The sequence below is a fragment of the Ambystoma mexicanum genome, chromosome 5q, assembly GCF_040938575.1.
Source record: "Ambystoma mexicanum isolate Mex_15411 chromosome 5q, UKY_AmexF1_1, whole genome shotgun sequence".
Taxonomy (NCBI): Eukaryota; Metazoa; Chordata; class Amphibia; order Caudata; family Ambystomatidae; genus Ambystoma; species Ambystoma mexicanum.
This window is the reverse complement of record NC_090933.1, coordinates 41,516,428-41,537,724: the sequence shown is the minus strand read 5'-3', so window position 1 is coordinate 41,537,724 and position 21,297 is coordinate 41,516,428. Positions and strand designations below refer to the sequence as shown.

General features: G+C 49.8%; 1 protein-coding gene across 3 annotated transcripts in view; it reads right to left on the bottom strand.

The window, feature by feature from the left end:
• AFG3L2 (AFG3 like matrix AAA peptidase subunit 2) overlaps positions 1-21,297 on the bottom strand; it is a 1,716,771-nt gene that overhangs the window by 564,310 nt on the left and 1,131,164 nt on the right. For all 3 annotated transcript variants that reach the window (XM_069620479.1, XM_069620477.1, XM_069620478.1), the window contains exons 11-12: positions 4,020-4,127; positions 3,815-3,940 (exon numbers count right to left, since the gene is read on the bottom strand). In XM_069620479.1, the coding sequence (XP_069476580.1) occupies positions 3,815-3,940; positions 4,020-4,127 (234 nt within the window). The remainder of the gene's footprint in view (positions 1-3,814; positions 3,941-4,019; positions 4,128-21,297) is intronic.

Sequence of the window (21,297 nt, the reverse complement as noted above, 5' to 3'; positions counted from 1 at the left end):
ATCAGGCCCTTGATCCCCGAGTCTGCCTCTGCTCCCCGGCCAGCTCCTCCTCCACTCCAGGATCCTCCAAGCATGCTGCTTCTCACCTGACTGTTCCTCAGCTCTTCCAGCAGCACCACCTCGCTCACTGGGGGTCCCCAGTTTGCCCCCAGCCGACCACAGGCCTTGCCTCCTCATTCCCTGCTGGGGGAGCTCACCACTCATCTCTTGTGGCGTTCCGGGCCACCTTCTGTGTCGCCTCAACAGGGGCTCCGCTCCACCCCTCCTCTTCCCCACAATGAACAACCTGGTCCTCCCCAGTGAAATAGTGGGGTGAGGGGACCGAGGGTCCGCTGACCTGCGGGTGAAGCGCTGCTTCAGCTCCTCCTCCCCTCCAGCCAGGGGCTCCAGAACTCAGATGTGCTTCTTCTCTTAGCTGTCCCTCTGCTGATGCCGTGCTGCACACTCAGGCCCAGCTCAAACTCCTGGGCCCTGCAGCACCTTAGCCACACCTGGCTGGCTGTCCCTCACACCGCTCCCCCCTTGCGGCCTGCCTTCCCACTGTTAGGGCCAGCCTCCCGTTTCGGAGCATGGTTCTCCTCTGTTTCAGGCTGTGGACACTTCACACTCGCCCCACCGTTGCCACCTTCCACCTGCTGCTCGGGGACCCCGTCTACATGGTTCCCGATCCTTCCACTCCCCCAAGACTCCTCATAACCTCTGGGCATGGACCGGAGCACTGCAATCAGGCTGCCAACTTGCCTGCACCCCCTGGTGGCCCAACAATGATCCTTTTTAGCACCAGCCTTGGTTGGACAGATATGGTTATTAGACCGCACTATCCTCTGAGGTTGGAGTCTATCAGGCCCAGGGTACATCAGACATTTCTAACTAGGGAAATTGGAAAGATTATGTCCCACAACATAAGCTCTTCAAGAGAAATTGTATCCCTTAGATGCTCTATTTCCCAGGACACAACCTTAGCCAAATCTGTCTCAAGACTGAGCTCCACTAGTGTCACCAGAAGCAAGGACATTTGTAAACTTGAAATGTGCTAACACAGTAATGAAAGAACAAATAGACTACCTTCTCAGTCTACACCCCCAGACACTGGAATCTCCTCCCCACAAACTGACTTGTTGCCTCACTTCTATATTTCAAGAAGTAGCTCAATACCCTCCTCTGTAATTAATGATTGCTCCTTAACATATAGGTCCTCAACACTTCTACACCCAACCTAACCTGAAACTGGGTGCTCTCTCTGTTCATGCCTGTTTTCTCCCCTGGTTGCCTGTAGATACCTTGCTGCCTCATTGCATACCCTCCTATCCCACTGGTTAGCTCGACGCTCCCTTGTATTGAGTCCTTGTGACTTGCTTCTTGCACCATGTACTTCCCTATAACTTGTAAAGCACTACATTGCTTTTAGAAGCTAGGTACACACTCAATAAAAACCCTAATAAAAATAAAATGGTATATATGTCACCATCTCCTACACACAGAAATATGTGATTTTTCCCTACTCTCTCTGCTACAAAGGCCAGTACCCACATAGGAAAGTGGGCTAAATGCAACTATGAAACGTTTCTTTTGGTATTTGCTTCCAGGTGATATTGAATGTATAGCCTCGGCAACTGCATTCTTAATCACTTCTCATCAGCAAGAAGTGTAGCCGAAATACAGGATGTTTCCTCATTAATCTATTTAGGACTCCGACACATTGTTCACATGGTATGCTTGCAGAATTATTTCAATCAATCTGTATCAAACATTTTCAAGTATAAGTAAACAATGGCAGAGCTCCATCCATGCTGGTCGTAAACAAGAGTCCTTCATAATTAAATGGACAGAGCAAACGATTTTGTTAAAAAACCATGTCCAAGCAGTGTACTTCGACAAACAATCGCCAATACCATCCATACTAAGGAGATTATGCTTGGTTGTCCCTTCCCTTTGTACAACCCAGCCGTTGCAACTACTGTTTGCTATTTTTACACAGCTTTGTCAGCCCAAGATAGACCGCTCTTAAGGATACAGCAACCATATACATGTTTCGTCTCCTTTGGGGATCGTCACTGTGATGAGCCCCAAGTATACAATAAAACATTATATAATAAAGCTATGTATAAAACAGCACTGCCCTGGAAGGCAATGACATCGACCACACATGGCGCAAACGAGCACGCATTTCATTTAATGTTCATATACATAGTGTTTTGCTCTGAAAAGGAAACATACTTCCAGCGATGTCTCGAGGGTAATACTGACTTTTAAAATTATATATTTTTTCTCAAGCAGAATAAAAACACCAGGTATTAGAGTTTAATAATTGACATATAACAATAGTAAAAAAAAAAACAACTTAAGTTCTTCATGTACATGACACATTGCCTGGTCAAATCTATTTTTATACGGGTAGTCCAGACAAGGCACATGAGGGGGCGAAGAGGGCAGGGTAAGGAGTGAGAAAAAGGATTACATTGTGAGCCAAACCAAGTTACTCTCCAATATTAAGCAATATATGAGAATTACCATCAGACAAAATGCACTCAAGGAGCCCCCAATATACATGTTATCTTCCAAAGACTGTCTATTATTGAAAGACAGGTTTTTATTTTGTGAAAGAGCAACCATTCTCTGAATCCATTCTTCATGTCCATTTGCTTTAAAATTACCTTTTTTGCCAAGAATAGGGCTAAGTATAGCCAGTATCTAACTTCATAAGGGCGATGGCGGTCTGTGGGAAGATACCCAATACACAGAGAATAGGTGTACGCAGCATTGCATAATTTGTAATTATTTCAATACGCTGTAGAATGTTGTTCCAGTATTGTACGATTTTGTCATATCTCCAAAACATGTTTGCATATATGCCCGATGCTTTCCTGCAAGACCAGTTTATATGAGAAGGTACTCATTTACAGTCTCATTTTTTAAGGTGTCCAGTAAAGATGGTGAACGATTTGCTGCTGAGTGTATCGTAGGTTCAAGTCAATTTTCATGTTAACCATATTTTAACATATTCAGACCTTTTAAAAAAGGTTTTTTCTCACATTTTTAAATGCGCCCTAATATTGATGGTATTAGGTAAACATGTCCCAGTGCAAAAATAACAAGGCTGTCCCATACACCAAATTGAAGAGTCCCAATGCAGGTGAAAGGCTTATGTGGGTCCAGCATCCTTGAGACCGGATAACCTTTGGCTGAGAAAGCTATATACAAAACATAACACTAACCTATAAAATTAAGACAATGGTCACATATGGTGCAAAAATGCAAGAACTTAATTTGTTTGGCACACCAACAGAGCTTGGCTACTTGGTGGTGCTCTGACATGTGTGGCTTGTTAACTGAAATGGAATAGTAGTTTTTGCATTTTTAAATTCCCCATAATAGTGTTGGCGCTTACACGTCAGAATGTCATACTTTGTAAAAGGCATGTTAGTTTGAGAGATCTTGATGAAAGTGGCCTGGGCGTACTCAATTAAAAGATGAAAAGCCAAATTGCCCACACAAAATATCTGATCCGTCGCATGCATGTCATGGCTAGCAACAGAAAAATATTGCCAAATGAAGCATAGACCTAAGCCCAATCTAGAGAAGTCTATGAAAAGCTATACCCCTTTATTCTTCTAAACACTGTTCTTCAAAAGGATCGTACAACTATAACTCTAAAAACGCACCTACCAATATTAAGAACTTCATGTATCATGACGCACAGAGGTGCTTTGTTATGTTAAAAAAGAAAATGCTTCCAAAATGTTGCCCTGGTCTAAAGTAGACAGTGATTTCATATGGGCTGTACACACATACACATGGAGAAACGTGCCCATACCAGAAAATCCAGGAGTTAGGGATGCAAGTTTTCGCGCTAGATTTTCTCGTTGTATGACGACATCTAGTTTCAAGGGGCGGAGGTGTACTTTGAAAATGGAGGCTCTTCCTTTAATGTCTGGGTGTCCTAAAAAGAAAGAATCAAGGTTTTATTCCTCAGGATACTAAATAAACACAGAACATTTATAGTACAGAGGCAGTCTTACCAATGTAGATCTGTCGATCAAATCTCCCCGGCCTCATTAGTGCAGGGTCAAGGATATCTGGTCTGTTTGTTCCTGCCAAAACTACTACATTGGTTGCTGTGTTGAATCCTTCCAAAAGAAAAGAGTGTGAATGTCAAAACACCACCCAAGGTAAAACAGTGCCAAATCAATCAATTTAGAAATAATTGAACTACAGAGCAGAGACCATATTGACATTATAAACCTATTACAGCATTTCAGAACACTTTGCTTCCAAAATCTAAATAATCAGGGAATCTCTCCTCACCCTCCGCTTACTCCGTCCTCCTACTTTCCCCACTCCACCTATTCTACCATCTTTCACTGCTTCTATCTCACATTCATTCATACCCACACTGAGGAGTCCTTGCACTGCTGATGAAGGCTAACCCCTCCTGTGCCCCATCAGATCCTCTTGCGGCTCAGCTTGTCAAACCTACTGCTCTTATAGCAGCCTCTGACCTGCTAATCTCTTCCTCCTGCCCTTCGATTCTACCTGCTTTCCCTTTACTTTCAAAACAGCCATGGTCATTCATTTCTTGAAAAAGCAAGGTGCTGATCCAAACTTGCCGACTAACTTACGGCCTGCGTCACTTCTTCCTCACTACTCTAAGGGGTTGGAAAGAGTTGCATTCAACCACATTACTTTCATTACACACACACACACAAACGTTGTGACCCTCCTCCAAGCTGGCTTCCACTCCAACTTCTCCACTGCAACTGCTCTCATGAATGTGTCCCCCAACTGTATTGCCTCTGCTAGACATTCCAACCTATCCTTTCCTAATCCTCAACTTAACTGCTGCCTTTGTTACCGTTGATCACACTGATCTTCTCAATATGCTTTCTCTACTTGGGATTTGTGATCAAGTACTTATCTGGATCAATTCCTACCACGAATCTCATCTATTCTCTGTTTCCTGGAACACTAATACCTCTTAGTGTTGGTGTTCCACAAAGCTCTGTTTTAGGTCCCTTCCTGTCCACACTTTACCCTTCTGCTCTCAGGGTGCTCCTCCCTTGGATTCTCATACTGACTTCACAGACGACCCCCAAATCTTTTTCTCCTTTCCTGAACGCTCCATGGGCATATCTACCAAAATCTCTGACTGTCTCTCTGCTATTAAATACTGGAAGGCATCATACTCTTTTATCTTGAGCTCCTCCAAAACAGAGGTGCTTTTCATTCCTGTTAAATCTTAGCTTTCTTCTCCTCCCCTGCCTATCCAGTTCCCCCACCCGACACTCTTCCCTACTTCTCTTTAGGTAGAAACCTTGGTTCCTTCTACAACCCTTCACACACATAATATACCTTCATTTCTAAAACTGCAACAGCAGCTCACCCGAACCATCTAAATGTCATGAAAATCAAGGAACCTCCTTCCCTTCAAAACAGCCAACATCTCCTAACCAAGCTCATCTTCTCTAAACTGGACTATTGTGCCAGTTTCCTCTTTGGTCTTCCCAACTATGCATTCTGTCCCCTTTACAACATTATTAACTTTGCTACCAGAACTCTCTTTGAACTCCCTCATTTCACCCCTACTTCCTCCTATCGCCAGCAGGCTGGCTGGTTAACTATGCAAAACAGGGCAAAATGCCAATTTCTGCTACTAGCGCATAAATCCATCCACGGTAAGGCACCGCTAGATCTATCCTCTTCCAACAAAACCTCTTCTGTTTTCCACCACCATGGTGGCACCTCGCCCACCCCGTGCTTCCTCTTACTTCCGCTCTTTCCCTCTTCTTGTTCTGCTTACTCTGTATCCTCTGCAATTCGAACCATGGTTCACACTGATTTATTCAAAAGCAAATTGAAAGCCCACTTCCTTGCTTCTGAGCTATCATCTTGACTTAGCTCTCCAGCCTTACCACTTACACCTTCCCTCAACGCTAACAGGTTTGATGAATCAGATGGGATCATCACCTATTTCTTGGTGACAACTTCTCTCTATGTGGCCAGGTGACGGCAGCCGCTATCTGGTTGTGACCCTTCGGGCGGCTATGTGAGCGAGGATCACATGGGGGAGACAGCCTTCAGGAAAGTGTCATGACATCATCGGACAAGACATGATATCACCTTTTTCTTTGACGATACCCCCTCCATTCCCCATGCCTTAATAGCATATTGTCATACCTCCCGTCACCTACCAAGGAAGGTACTGAAAACTATTACACAGCATCTGTATACAAGTCATCAAAACATGACTTGCCTTCCCAGACTCCTGAAAAAACCCTCCCAAACTCCTGAAAAAACCTTCCCATACTCTGCAAACAAGTCATCAAGAACTGACTCGCCTTTCAAGACCTCTAGGAAACACTGCCCCAGACTTTGCATACAAGTTATCAAGAACTGACTACTATTTCCCTAAATGCGAAAGTACTGTGATGAAGAAGATGAGCAGAGTAATGAAGATCATTGGAGGCCAAGTGAACAAGCTGCGCTCTAGTTGTTGCAGGAACATGTTGATGCTGGGAGATTTAAACCAGAGAACCAGCTGACAAGCAGACACTGGCTGGAGAAATGTAGTCCTCTCGGTATCGACGGAGGGACTGCAGCACTGGTGCAAGGTCCGTGGAGCCAACTAGCTCACCGAAGAGGCAGAGGAGAGGAGAGCTGACATAAGGGTACGGTATGCTGTGCTGCGGGGATGCCCGAATCAGGAGAAAGGCTCCAGAGCGTTCGCAGGTACACTGAGGACTCCACACTGCCTGAGCCTGGAGAGACGCCAAAAAAACGAATGAGCAGGAGCCATGAGAGACATATGAGCTACAGCGCAGATGCGGGGGAACGGAGTGCAAAGCCGAAGAGCCACCACAGGCTTAACACAAGAGAACCTGGACGCGCCATCAAGAGCCAGTGATTCCGCCCAAGGGAAGCGGGGACACCAGGGCGTATTGGCAACCCTGCCGAAAGCAAAAGGCAGTGAATGCAGTATATACGAAAGAACAAGCAAGTGTATGTCACTTAAAGAGACAGAAAGAAGCAAATATAAGAGACTGTCAAGTTTGCAAATGTGCTAAGTGCATATATAAGGCAAGCCCTAGCAGGATAGTATACCAGGCAGATTCAAGACAGAACAGAACAAACATAAAAGACTATCAAGTTTGTAAACGTGCACATATAAGGAAAGCCCTGGCAGCAGAGTACACCAGGCAGGTTAAAGTTGCAAGAGTATACATATGAGAGAAGCCCTGGCCAGAGAATATACCAGGCATATTTAAGCTACAAGAGAAAAGCCCTGGCAGGAGAGTATACAAGGCAGTTGCAAGTGGGTTCATATGAGAAAGCCATAGCAGTATAGTATACCAGTCGGATGCAAGTTTATTTATTTGCATTTATAAACCATAGAAACAGCCCAGTGGCCTTGTGGCGCTGTTACAAGAAGACGATTTAGTTACAGTAAAAGGTGGGTGGGTGTACAAGCTTGGGTACATGAAGTATTACATAGGGCGATGTGACCGCAGTATAGCATATTGTGAATATTGTGGCATAGAAAATGATAGAGATACATATTACATATAGTTTAATATTCAAAGTGTGGACACATTGACCTAGCTGGGGGGCGCTGCTGGGTACATAAGAAATTAGGAGAAGAGCCTAGTTTTGATAGCTATGCGAAATGACAGGTGTGAGGATTCAGATCTGAGGGTGAGTGGAAGGGAGTTCAATTGCCTAGCAGCTATGAAGGGGAAACTAACTCCCCCTCCTCTGGCACGCTTAACTTTGGGCACAATCAGCAGGTTGAAGTAAGGTGTTCTGGTAGGTCTGGAGGAGAGGGGCTTGTTAACTCTCTGTGATAGGTAGGACGGGGCTGAGTGGTAGATGAACTTATGGGTGATGGCAAGTGTTTTAAAGATGAGACGTTTGTGAACCGGTAGCCAGTGGGCTTGTCGTCTGGCTGCAGAGATGTGTTCCCTTTCTGGGATGCCTAAGGCAGCGCGAAGGGTGTTATTTTGGATGGTTTGAAATTTGTCAAGGTGTTTTGCTGAGGTGCCCAAAAAGAGGACGTTGCAGTAGTCCAATCTCGAACCAATAAGGACTCTGGCAATAGTCAGGCAGTTAAAGCAGGTGAGGAATGACCTTGCTGCATTTAGGAGTTTAGTGTAGTAGGCTGCGAAAGAGGCAATGGCGCTAACTTGTCTAGTCATGGGTAGGTTGGTATCTAGATAAACCCCAAGTGTTTTGACTGCCTGGGAGACTGAGATGGCAGTATTGTTAATGTTGAAGGATGAGTATCGGCGGTCAAGTTGTTTCAGAGTGTCGGTGGGTCCTAACAGAAGTAGCTCTGTTTTATCACCATTTAGGCATAGCAGGTTTTCAGCCATCCAGGTGTGGATGGTGGCGTTAATTATATGAAACTCACTGTCCCCTTTCCTCCATACTGCAGAGGCGTCCCTCTCTAGGGATGGGGGACAGAACCTTTTTCATCAGAAAAAAACCTTCTTCCCCTTTAAATTTAGGGGTGCGGCCCTGGGAGCATGCGCTACCCTGATTCCGACCCCCGGCGCCACACTGCAGTCCACATTGACGCGGCGACAATATTTAACATTGCCTAATGACACCCCATATTATTAGGGGGGGTGGTGGGACGGATGGAGGAAAGGGGACTAAGGATTAAGAGTATGTTAGCCACTACGATGAGTAACTTACAAATTACAAGTTACTCGCAGCTTATGACCTGCCACGGAACCTGTCGCTGGAATGCGATGACCGTGGTCTTGGCCCTGACGGCATGGGCGTGCATGTTGGCGGAAGCGGCTTGCACTGCCCCTCACATGCCTCTTTGATGGTGGCAACCATCCACCTTGCGGTGTAGGCCTTGGATGCCTGATAACCGGGTCTGGAGCCCCGAAAGGTGACAAAGAGTGTGTCTGATTTGCGGAAGCCCTTGGTCCTATCCAGATAGAATTTCAGATCGCGTCTGATATCCAGACAGTGCAATACTCTTTGAGCCTTGTCCTTGGGGTCAGTGAAGAATGTAGGTAGGACTATTTCCTCGTTTAGATGGAACGCAGAGGGTACCTGTTAGGCAGAAACCTGTGCAGTTCCCTTTGGGACCACTGCAAAAGATTTAGGACTACAGGTGTTAGCAGTAAACCCACTTGGTAGCAGTCTGTACCACCCAGATTTACCTGGTAGCTGTGGCTGAGCAGTCAGACTTCCCTCAAGAAGAGTTAGGCAGTATGCAAAGTATACACAATAGGTACTCAGACACAATAGCACAAGCAAACACTGACCAGAACTTTGGTATCAAAGTATATAATTATTTATTTAAAAACACACTGTTTGAAACACTCCAGCACTCTTATTTGTAAACACTCTAAACATAGTTACTATTATAATATATACAACCCTTATTCCTTATCAGACAAGTCTTAGTTAACACCACTTATTTCCAGATAGAGGTGAGCGCTTAACTATAGATGGCATTCCAATAAGTTCATGAAAAAGGGAGGGAAAAAGGCAGAATATGTGAAGATACACCACTCTAAGATTTAGGGACACTTTTAGCAAGGCAGAAGAGCAAAAGTCACTTGTGAGCCAAAGTCCATAGGCTGGTCCCACTCTTAGAGAGAGCAGAGCACAAATGCGCCCAAGATCACACAATTACACTAGGCTTTGAAAGTCTTGCAGAGAATTCGAAAAGAGTTTAGAGAGGCTCAGAAAAGTTTAGCCAGGGTGTCCCAGGCTAACCCAGGTTCGAAAGCCGGGGGCTAAACCGCCAGGCGGAACAAGTACCTTAAGTGGGAAGGATCCTCCAGCGGTGGCAGTTGTTCCTGGCAGTGGGTGCAAGTCTCGGCGTCGTCCAGGGGAAGAGAAGGTCTCGACTTGGAGGAAAGATGAAGGTCGTTGCACTGCCAGGGAAGAAACCAGCCACAGAGTTTTCCAGTTAAAGGTATTACCCTTTATTTCGCGGTCGTGGTAAAACGTGGTATTACGGTTGCCGGGGTGCTTGGCACAGGCAAGGCGGCCATGAGATGCGTCGGGAAGGCGAAAAGACGGTGAAACTGGTTATCCCCACCAGTCAAAGGAAGAAGACTCTCCGGCGGGAGATCTCCTCTGTCGTTGGGAAAAGTGGTGAGACGGTCCAGCAGGGCTCCACCGGTGGTGTCGTCGTGGTAGGTCGGCTCAGCTTCTTCCTCGTCAGATTCTTAGGTCCTGTGGCGACTTCTGAAGTTCCAGTCCCCAAAGCCCTGCTTTTATGCAGAAAACCCCCATTCACTCAGCCTAGCTGTCACTCAAACATGCTAAGTGGTGAGCCGGCCGGCTCACCACTTGGGCCAATCAGGACGGAGTGCAACTTGAGTTGCCTAGGCAACTCAGTCCAGGGTGCCTAAATCCCCCTCCACCCCTCCTAAGTACCCCAGACAGAGTGGCACCACTTTGGAGGGCTTCTGTGGAGAAGCCCGCCAAAAAGTGGAGCAAAGGGCTCGACTTGGGTTGGAGTCACAGAAGAGAACACAAGCGCCATTTCAGAACCGAGTTTTGGCAAAAAATACCAACCGGAGAATTAATAATACATAAATAAACCGGCGGTATGTTCGAGGCTATCGTAATTAAATAAAGACAGTAGCCTCGAACAATGGGAAAATCCCATAGAGAAATATTTGCGGTTGAATATAAAAAGTAGTAGCCACTGCCACCAGCCAAAAATCGATCAGGGGGGACAGAGATGTGCCACCTCGACTAACAGAACCCAGGGCAATCGAATTGCCCCGGCCAGTACGTCCACAATATGATGGTTTGTACTGGTTCTGTTCAGAATTCAAGACTAGTTAAGTCAATGGTGACTTTACATGCCCTGGGAGACAGCAGTCAGTCCCAGGGTATGGAGTCTATACTGGGGGGTCACTATGACACCCCTGTGTTATTGCACTGAGGGTGCTGTGTAACACACATCACAAAAACACATGAAGCGCTATGGAGTAAAAGACCCCATAGCCCATTAAACACATCTAGAGTCAAAGGAACACACTCAAATCATGTCCAAGAGTGAGGGTAAAAGAGTCTCACTCTTGGCAGGAGAAAAAAATAAACCCCAAAAATCCAGCAAAGCTGCTGGGGGACTCACTAGGTTAGGAAATTCAGCCTAAACAGAGAATTCTCCCTAACAGTACCTTGGGTAGGAACGCCGGGTGAGTGCAGGACCACCTTATCCCTGTGGAAAGTGGTTTAGGGTTCTGAAGCCAGCAGAGCCTGGATCTCGCTGACTCTGCGAGCAGAGATGAGACCTTCTAGCAGAGCTGTTTGAAAGGGACCAGCCTGATGTCTGTGGATGCCATTGGCTCGGAAGGGTTGGTGTGCCAAGGCGCCCAACACCACATTGAGGTCCCACCCAGGGTGTGGTTTCTCCGAATGGCGGTACGACCCTATGGCTGCATGTCATGATTCCTGCCCCTCATGTCCCCAACCCTCCAAGAAGTCAGGCTGGAGCCAGGCCACGATCACCTACATGGCCCTCAAGGACCTCTCCATCCCTCCAAAGACCCACTTGGAGTCAGACTTGGCGCTTGTGGCACCAGACTCACTCACTCCCATAACAAAACATTGGGGATTGGACTTGTAGTGCATTGATGGGGACAAGATGGATGCCCCCACATATTTCGGTCCCCAGAACTGCATGTGCAGTCTAGTCTTTTGGGTGTGGTTCAGCCCAGAGACACCTGGGATACCCAGAGACTATTTAAGCCACGCCCAGGCTGAGAAACACGCTTTGTGTTTTCTGTGTTCGGATCGGTTTCCAGTAGGCCTGCATCTTTCTTCTGCGCTCAGCTCCTGAAAGAACACTGTTAGGAACAGCCTTACCGTGCGGCACTTCTGCCCAACATTCATCGCTCCTCCTTCTATTCTGCGGGCATCTTCAGCGGTGTCATTCCCATCCCGGCACACCGCTTCTTAAAAAGAAGGGAAAAGAACAGAAAAAAGTAATTAGTAAACATTCAGCAAATCTTCGCTTGTTTTTAAAGACTGTACGCGCTTCAAACGCTTACCTGAATCCCAGCCGCTCTGGGGGAACTCTGTCTCCGGAACTCCTCATCCATCTGCAAGAGGGAAAAGACACTCCAGTTTAGCGTGGAAACATCTAGAGGCGCCGCATACCGCGCTTACACACCGCATTTCTTCTTCATAACCGGCATCCACGCTGAAAACATCGCGGCACCTAAAAGACACAGAAAAAGAACTCAGTTCAATACAAATACGAAAGGGTCGCATCACGCTCTCACTCACCTTCAGCGCTACTCATCTCAGCAGCACGTCGCCATCCCCGGACGCTGGCCATCATCTAAGGAAGGAAAGGAACGAAGTTAGAGAACTGTTCAAAAGACTCATCATACTTACCTGTCGGACTCTTGCCAGTGAAGTAATTAGGCAGCAACAAGCCCGCATCAATCAACGCGCCCCTGCGCTGAAAGCAGGACGAAGAACACACTTTCCAAGAAAACAAGGTGCGATGTGGATCAAAGGGAAGGGTTGGACTCCGGAGAAGAAGGGGTTCAAGCACACATGGACAGTAGGGAGTTAAACTCTACCAATCCTGTGTTTCAGGCCAAGTCTCCAGTCGAGTAGACTCCAGGGAAGGGTTCAAGGTCGTAAGAGGTCAGAACAGGCTGAGTGACGTCCCCGTGGATACCAGGTGAGCATTACACTGCAAGATAGGTGCGACATGTGTCCACCTGTACACCTGAGTGGGCAAGGTGTGCCGAAAAAGAGAGCACATTGTCCAGTGTGCATGTCAGGGGGTTGATCTCCTCAGAATCTGCCCAGTGACAGAACCTGCTCCATTTATTCCTGTATTGGTTCCTAGTGGCCTTACTCCTAGCGTCCTGGATGATCTCAACGTTAACCCGAGGTGCTTGAGGGTGATCTGCTCAGGAACCACGCTACGAGGGCTAGCTTTTGAGGAGGGGGGTGCAGAGCCCTGGCCCACCTGCTGGGCCAAGTGGAAAGGGGAATGGGTGGTCGATCCGAGAGGCTGAGCAATTCAGAGAAGCACGTTCTCGCCAGCCACCAAGGCACAATCACAATGTGCTGAGGTGACAAGCCTCATTTATCTTGCGGAGTACCCTGGGATCAGGGGTGTGGAAGGAAACGCATAGGCTGTCATGTCCTCCCATTGAATCTGCATGGCGTCGCCCAGGGAGCCAGGGCCTAGACACAGCCAAGACACAAACTGATGGCACTTCCTGTTCCTCCAGGAGGCAAATAGATCCACCTGAGGATGGCCCCATGTGTTGAAAACTACCTGCAGCACATGGCCGTTCAATTGCCACTCGTAATTGTCCGCTCCCATCCGGCTGAGTCTGTCCGCTTCCAATTTGGCCTTCTCCGGGAGGAGGAAGGCCCTGATGTAGATGTTTTCCAGGGCCCATTCCCACATGCTGAACGCCAGGTTGCACAGCAGAGGGGACCTGGTACTCCCCTGCTTGTTGACATAGTACTTGCTGGTGGAGTTGTCAGTCTGGATCAGGATGGTCCTGCCCTCGATGAGCGGAAGGAAGGCACTGAGGGCTAGCCAAATGGCTCAGAGCCCCAGCCAGTTGGTATGCGAATCCTGCTCCTGCCGGGTCCAGACTCCATGGACGCTGTGGCTGTCCCGAATGGCTCCCCAGTCCTCTAGGGAGGAGTCCATAGCAATGGTGACCTGCGGAGTCGGCTGCCGGAATGTCCTACCCGTCTGCAGATTGCAGTCCTTGGACCACCACGTGAGGTCTGAGTGGAGAGAAGGCGGTATGCTGACCAGCTCCGCTTGGGAGTCCTTCTCCTGATTCCATGAGACTGCGAAGTGCAGCTGCACTCTCCTTATTCGGAGCCTCGTGTGGGGCACGGCCAAGAGGACCACTGCCATGATACCCCGTAAGCGCTGGTACCACCAAGCCGAAGTCACTGGTCTGGTAAGGAAGTGCGAAGTGGCCCTCCTGATGGCCATAATCTTGTCCTCCTAGGGAAATACCTTCTCGGAGCTCGTAACCCAGATGAGGCCCAGGAAGGTGAGGCTCTCTGTGGGCTGCAGCTGAGACTTCTAGAGGTTGATGGTAAACCTCAGGTTGTGGAGTGTGCTCTTAAGCGCAGAGGCAGTGTGGACACCCCCCTGCGGGGATTTCACCCTGACGAGCCAGTTGTTCAGGTACGGGTAAACATGGTGGCCCTGGGCCCTGAGGAGGGCTGCCACTGCATTCATAAGTCTGGTGAGCACCTTGGGGGCTCGAATGAGGCCAAAGGGAAGCACCTTGTTCTGGAAATGACAGCCCATGATCCTGAAGCGTAGAAGGAGCGATGGGGCTGCCAAATCGGGACATGTAGATAGGCGTCCTTCAGATCCAGGGAGCACATCCAATCTCCCTTGTCTAGTGTATCTGCAATGAGTGCTGGCATAACCATCTTGAACTTTTGAAGAGGGAGGGAGAGGTTGAGGGAAGGAGAGCTCAAGGGAGGGAGAGCTTGAGGGGTGGAGAGGTCCAACACAACCCTCAGGCCAGCCCGGTTCTTTCTTTGTATGGCGAAAAGGTTTATAGTCATAATGTCGACAGTCAAAATGTCGAAAAATAAAATGTCGACTTTTTTTTTCAATGCATTTTTTTTTATATGGGGGGTTCCCCCCCCAGCCCCCTTTTTTAATTTTTTCCTTTTTTTTTAGCTCCCAAACCCCTAAAATAAATATATAATTAAAGAAGGAGAAAGTCGACTTTTTTTTTTCGACATTTTTTTGGCGACATTTTTGTCTGTCGACATTTTTTTTTCGACATTATGACTGCACACCTGGCGAAAATACAGGAATAGAAGCCTAATCCACTCTGGGAGGCTGGTACTACTTCCACTGCCTGGCCCTCAACGAGCGACCGGATCTCCGCCAACAGATTTGCATTCCCAATCTGTGGAAGCTGAGGGGAGGAAGAGGAGAAGGAGGTGTAACCCGTGGATACTACTGAGAGGATACAAGGGTCTGCAAAGTTCTGGAACCAAAACATCACGTGAGAGGCTAGCCTGCCCCCCACTGGAGACACATGGACCTGGTGGGTCATGCCTTCTTGATCTCTGAGGCTGCTGCTGAGGAGGGGGACTGGAAGAAGCCCTTGCTCCCCTCGCCCCTTTTAGTTGCTTGCAACGGTGCAGACTGGGTGAGTGGTCAGGTTGTCTCAAACTCCGTTCCCTGGAAGCCCCGGAACAGACCAAACGCTTACCCCTTATCAGAGCGCTGATGCGACTGGGTGTACGCCTTGGGCGTGGCTTTCATAAGAATAGATAAAGACTTTGCGGTTTGCGAGCAGCTGTTCTTCTTATCCAATTCCTTGTCGGTGGTAGAGTGGAAGAGGTCACTACCCTCGAAAGGAAGGTCCAATATGCAATCCTGGATGTTGGGGTTGAACTTTGTAGCCCGAAGCCAGGTCGTCCGTGGCGATGCAGATGGCCGGCAAGAGGTGTCGATGTGGGCCACTGCAGACTCAATGATGTCTTGCGCTACCAGCTTGGCTTCTCCTAGACCCGCCTTAAAGCGTGCCTGGCTCTGCGCCAGATGTTCTGGAAAAGGAAGTCCGATATTTCCCACCACAACCTCTGGTTAGTCGCTGCAAGCATAGCAACTGCGTTGGCTTGATGCAGGTGCAGGGAGGCGTTTGGGGTACATCTTTTTCCTGTACGCCTCCAAGATCTTCTCCTCCTTGCCTAGCAGTGCCGAGGACGAGGTTGCTGAGGATGACTGAGGCTTAGAGTAAAGTGACGCCGCAGCGATCACCTTACCAGTGCGGCTGGGGGTGCATTGATAGCAAGAGTGTATCCCCCTCCATCTGTCTATACCTGGCATCGAGGCGCCTATTGACAGACTGGGCTCAGTATGGCTTGAGCCAACCCTTCTTGTCCAGACCGACGACATCCTTCTGCATTGGGACACCTGTCTTGGTAGGGGGTCTTAGGGAGAGGACCTCTGCCAAGACGCCCTCCTCGGGCTTCTCTACCTCGGGATGAGGAAGGCCCAGATATTCTGCCAAACCTGCAAGCCTGTCGTAAAAGGCCTTGTCAGGGTCCTCCTCCGCGTCTGTACCCGCCAGGGTGTCTGCCTGGATGCGCGGGACGACGGTCGCTGGGTGCCGTGGGCTGCGGTGCAGAGACCGGAGCCGTGGGCTGCTGCGGAAGCTGGCTCGGAACCGGCTGCACTGGGGGTGGATTCGAAGGAGCCGGCAGCGGGGGCTGCACTGGGGTCTGTGGTGCCACTGCCATGGGAGGAATGACTATAGGCACCTGTGGAGTGACCGGAGGAGGTTCGCGTCAGCCCCAAAAACCTTTTGAAGAACCTATCCACAGAGGCTGAAGAGGATGCAGGGGATACTGACGGAGTGGCTGGGGCTCACTCAGTCTGGGTTCCAGGGGGAACCTGCCCTGCGCTACTGATGGATACACTGTTGGCCACATACCTGGTTGACACCAGTCCCACCTTGATACTCGTTCACCCGCCTGCTCTGTTCCTAGGAGTGGCATCGGACGAGCGGCCATGTTGTATGGGGCAGCGGCCATTTTGTCGGGCTGCGTGCCACGTTCGAGTCGTGGTGCACGGCCCTCTGGACACGGCCTCAAGACCCTTGGTGTTGGAACAATCCCGCACCTCAGGTCTAGGCCTGGAAGGCGTATCACCCTTGGCATTGTCGCCGGTAGTGCTTCGTGCAGGTGCCCTCTCGGACATGGTGCTGGTACCAGGGCGTAGCCCCTCAGGTGTAGATCCAGTAGAAGAACCTTGCAGTCCCTCATCACTGATACCGGTAGGGTCTGAAGACCCCTGGGCCATAATGCCGGTAGCTGGGTTAGCCTCGGTGCGTGTGCTGTTAACAGAACCAGAGAGGTTCCTCACGCTTGGGTGTTTCCCCGGGAAGGAGTCGCCCTTACGGGGTGCGATGGAAAATAACGGCCCTCCCTTGGGCCTCGATCTCTGCTGGACAAACTTCTTCAAGTCCTCTGGAGGCAATGCTTCGAAGAGTGCTCTCCACCTAGCAAGCCCGTTCTTCAGTGCGGGTGGAGTCAGAGAGTCGCATGCATTGCAACCTTCCCGGCCGCGGTCAGGTCCAAGGCAGCAGAGGCAAAGAGCATGGGGGTCAGACGTGGGAAAGAGTCCCTCGCAGGCTGGACACCTGCTGAAACCCGCTGAAGTCGACATGGGTCAGGGAGGAGCGTGACACCGGAGGACCAAGTACCTAGATGACAAATAAACAGGGCCAAAGCCAGGAGCGCTGGTGAAATCGGCCCGTTACCGTCGACACGGAAAAGGGGACTGAGGAGTGGCGCCGGTGGGTGGAGTCAGGGTAGCAAGTGCTCCAAGGTTCGCACCCCCGCGTGCCTCTAAGTTTCATGGGGAAGAAGGTTTTTCTGGTGAAAAAGGTTCTGTCTCCCGTCCCTAGGAAGGGACGCCCATACAGTATGGAGGAAAGGGGACAGGATGTAAGAGTACTACTGTTCCATTTGGTCCCCTTTCCTCCATACTGCATGGGCGATTACAACTGAATGTAGCCCCAGGGTGGAGAGGAGACCCTCCTTAAGAACAGATTCCTTAGAACCGCCTGTCCGAAAGCCGCGTCTGACTTGGAGCCGGCGTTGAAACAGTAGTGCTTACAGAAAGCCGAAGGCGTGGCCCAGGTGGCCGCCCTGCTGATGACCTGCCGTGGGACCTGCCTTTGGAATGCAATGGCCGTGGCCTTGGCCCTGACAACATGGGCATCCATGTTAGCTGGAAGCGGCTTGTGCTGCTCCTCGTAGGCCTCCTTGATGGCCGAAACGATCCATTGTACAATAGAGGCCTTGGATGCCTGATAGCCGGGCCTTGACCCCCCCGCCCCTCTGAAGGTGACAAACAGTGCGTCCTATTTGCGGAAAGCTTTGGTCCTGTCCAGATAGACTTTCAGAGCGTGTCTTGACATCCAGACAGTGCAAAACCCTCTGAGACTCGTCCTTATGGTCGGCAAAAAACTTGGGTAAGACTATTTCCTCGTTTATATGGAAAGCAGTGGGTACCTTAGGTAGGAACACTGGGTGTGTCCGCAGGACCACCTTATCTTTGTGAAAGTAATATAGGGCTCTGAAGCCACCAGAGCCTGGACCTCGCTGACTCTGCAAGCAGAGGTGAGGCCCACTAACAGAGCTGTTTCAATGGTGACCAGCCTGATGTCCGCGGATGTCATAGGCTCGAATGGCTTGGGCGCCAAGGCGTCCAACCCTACATTGAGGTACCACACGGGTGTGGTTTTTTGACTGGTGGGTAGAGTCTGATGTCCCGTCAAATGTCTCTTGACTATCGGGTTGGAAGAGAAGACCTCCTCCTCCGAATTTCTGTAGGTCCCTATGGCCGCCAGATACGTGCACACAGAAGGAGAGCACATCATCTAATGTGCACATAAGTGGGTCGATCTCCTTAAAGGCCGCCCAGTGACAGAACCCAGCCCACTTACTCTTGTACTGGCTCCTGGTAGCCTTGCTCCTAGCACCCTGAATGATCTCTAGGTTAGCCTGTGATAGGCTGAGGTGCTTCAGCGTGACCTGCCCTGGTTCTGGGCAGGTCACGCTGAAGCACCTCAGCCTATCACAGGGCAAATTTTTATGGCACGGGCTGGATGACCCTTGCCCTCCCCCCCCGCTGTGCCAGAAGATGAGCTGGACCCAATGGAAGGTGAATGGGTGGCCTGTCCGATAGGCTGAGAAGCTCAGAGAACCACGGTCTTGCCGCCCACCACAGAGCTATCAGAATGATACTGAGTTGACAAGACGCCTTTAGCTTGCAAATCACCCTGTGGACCTGGGGGATAGGTGGGAAGGCGTATGCGGTCATGCCATTCCACTGTGTCTGGAATGCATCGCCCAGGGAGCCGGGGCCCTGTCCCTGCCAGGACGCAAACTGATGGCACTTATTGTTGATCCACCTGAGGATGCCCCCATCTGCTGAAGATCTCCAGCAGCACCTGGTCGTTCAGTTGACACTCGTAATTGTCGGCCTCCAGTCTGCTGAGCCTGTCCGCTTCCAAGTTGGACTCCCCCGGAAGGTGGATGGCTGTCAGGTAGATGTTTTTCTCCAGGGCCCATTCCCACATGGTGATCGCTAGGCTGCACAGTGAAGGTGACCTGGTCCCACCCTGCTTGTTGATATAGTACATGCTGGTGGAGTTGTCAGTCTAGATGAGGACGATCTTGCCCCCAACGAGCGGGAGGAAAGCTTTGAGCGCTAGCCAGATGGCCTTCAGTTCCAGTTGATATGGGACTCCTGCTTCTGCCGGGTCCAGACTACATGGACACTGTGGCTGCCCAGAGTGGCCCCCAGCACTCGAGCGAGGACTCAGTCAGAATAGTGACCTGCGGAGCCGGCAGCCGTAAGGGCTTGCCCGTCCGCAGGTTGCAGGACCTTGGACCACCATGTGAGGTCCGAGTGGAGAGAAGGAGGAACGTTGACCAACTCTGCTTGAGAGCCCCGCTCCTGATTCCAAGATGCTGCGAAGTGCAGCTGTAATTACTCATCGTGAGTCTCGTATGGGGTACGGCCAGTAGGACCGCTGCCATGAAACCTAACAGATGCTGGTACCACCAGGCCAAAGTCACTTGTCGGGTGAGGAAGTGAGTAATGGCCCTCCTGATGGCTGTGATTTTGTCCTCCGAGGGAAAAACTCTCTCTGAGCTTGTGTCCCATATGCGGCCCAGAAAAGTCAGTCTCTGCATTGGCAGCAGCTGAGATTTCTTGAGGTTGAGCGAAAATCCCATGTTGTGGAGTGTGCTCATAAGGGTGGAAGAAGTGTGGTGCACCACCTCCGGAGATTGGGCCCCGACAAGCCAGTCGTCCAGGTACGGGTAGAGATGGTGGCCCTGATGAGGGCTGTCACTGCATTCATGAGTCTGGTAAATACCCTGGGAGCCGAGTTGAGGCCGAAGGGTAGCACCTTGTATTGGAAATGGCTGCCCATGATCCCGAACCACAAGGAGGAACAATGCAGCTACCAAATATGGACCCGTTTATTTATTTATATTTATATAGCGCGCAAGCAGCCCAAGGGCATTGAGGCGCTGTTACTTGCATGAGCTTAGTTACATAGGTACAGCCGTGGTAGCAGTAGATGGCACATTATATAAGAAAAACACAAACATAGATATCATTACAGCTTAATTGATTGGTCATTACAGTTTAAGCAGTGGGTTCTATGGTTAGTATTCATGCCGCTACAAGGGAACTTATGAGAAGAGGATAGTTTTCATTGCTTTACAGAAAGCGAGGAGGGAGGCCTCACTTCGTATAGTGGGAGGTAAGGCATTCCAGTGAGTAGGTGCGAGATATGGGAAGCTGGATCCGTCCCCTCTAGCTACTAGTGGCACACAGAGCATGTTGGTATAGGGTGATCTGGTTGGTCTTGTAGAGGCGACGGGGTGGATTCTTTGTGAGAGGTAGTCGGGAGCAGTTAGATGGATGCACTTGTGTGTCAGTGTCAGAGCTTTGAACACAATTCTCTCCTTTATTGGGAGCCAGTGGATATACGTGTCCTTCAGAGCCATGGAGCACATTCAGTCTCCCCTGCACAATGTCTCTGCAATGAGTGCTGGTGTAACGATCTTGAATTTTTGAAGGGGAAAGGAGAGGTTGAGGGTGGAAAGGTCCAACAGAACTCTCAGGCCAGCCTGGTTTTTCCTCTCTATGGCAGAAATCCTGGAGTAGAAGCCTGAGCCTCGCTGGGAGGCTGGAACTTCTTACACTGCCTGGCTCTCGACGAGCGACTCAATCTCCGCCAACAGAGTTGCTATCCCAATCTGTGGGAGTCGAGGGGAGGAGGGAGGAGAGGAAGGGATCGGTAAGCGGTACCCCGTGGATGCTACATAGAGGATCCAATGGTCCGTGAAAATCCGATGCCAAAACTGTGCGTGCAGGGCAAGCCTGCCCACCCATGCCTTCTTTCCCTCTGAAGCTGATGCGGAGGAGGGGGACTGAAAAAAGGTCTTGCCCCCCCCCCTTTTGTTGTTTACGCCTGTGTTGACTCGGTGAACAGTCAGGCTGCCTGGACCTCTGCTCTTGGAAACCACAGAACTCTCCAGACGTCCGCCCCTTGTCAGAGCACTGATGTGACTGGGTGTGCCTTGGGCATGGCCTTCGTAAGGATAAAGACTTTGCAGTTTGTGACCGGTTTTTCTTTGTTATCTAGCGCCTCATTGGTGGTAGAGCGGAAGAGGTTGCCACCCTCAAATGGAAGGTCCAATATGCATTCATGGACGTCTGGGTTAAACTTTGCCACCCCTTTTTGGCCAAGGCGA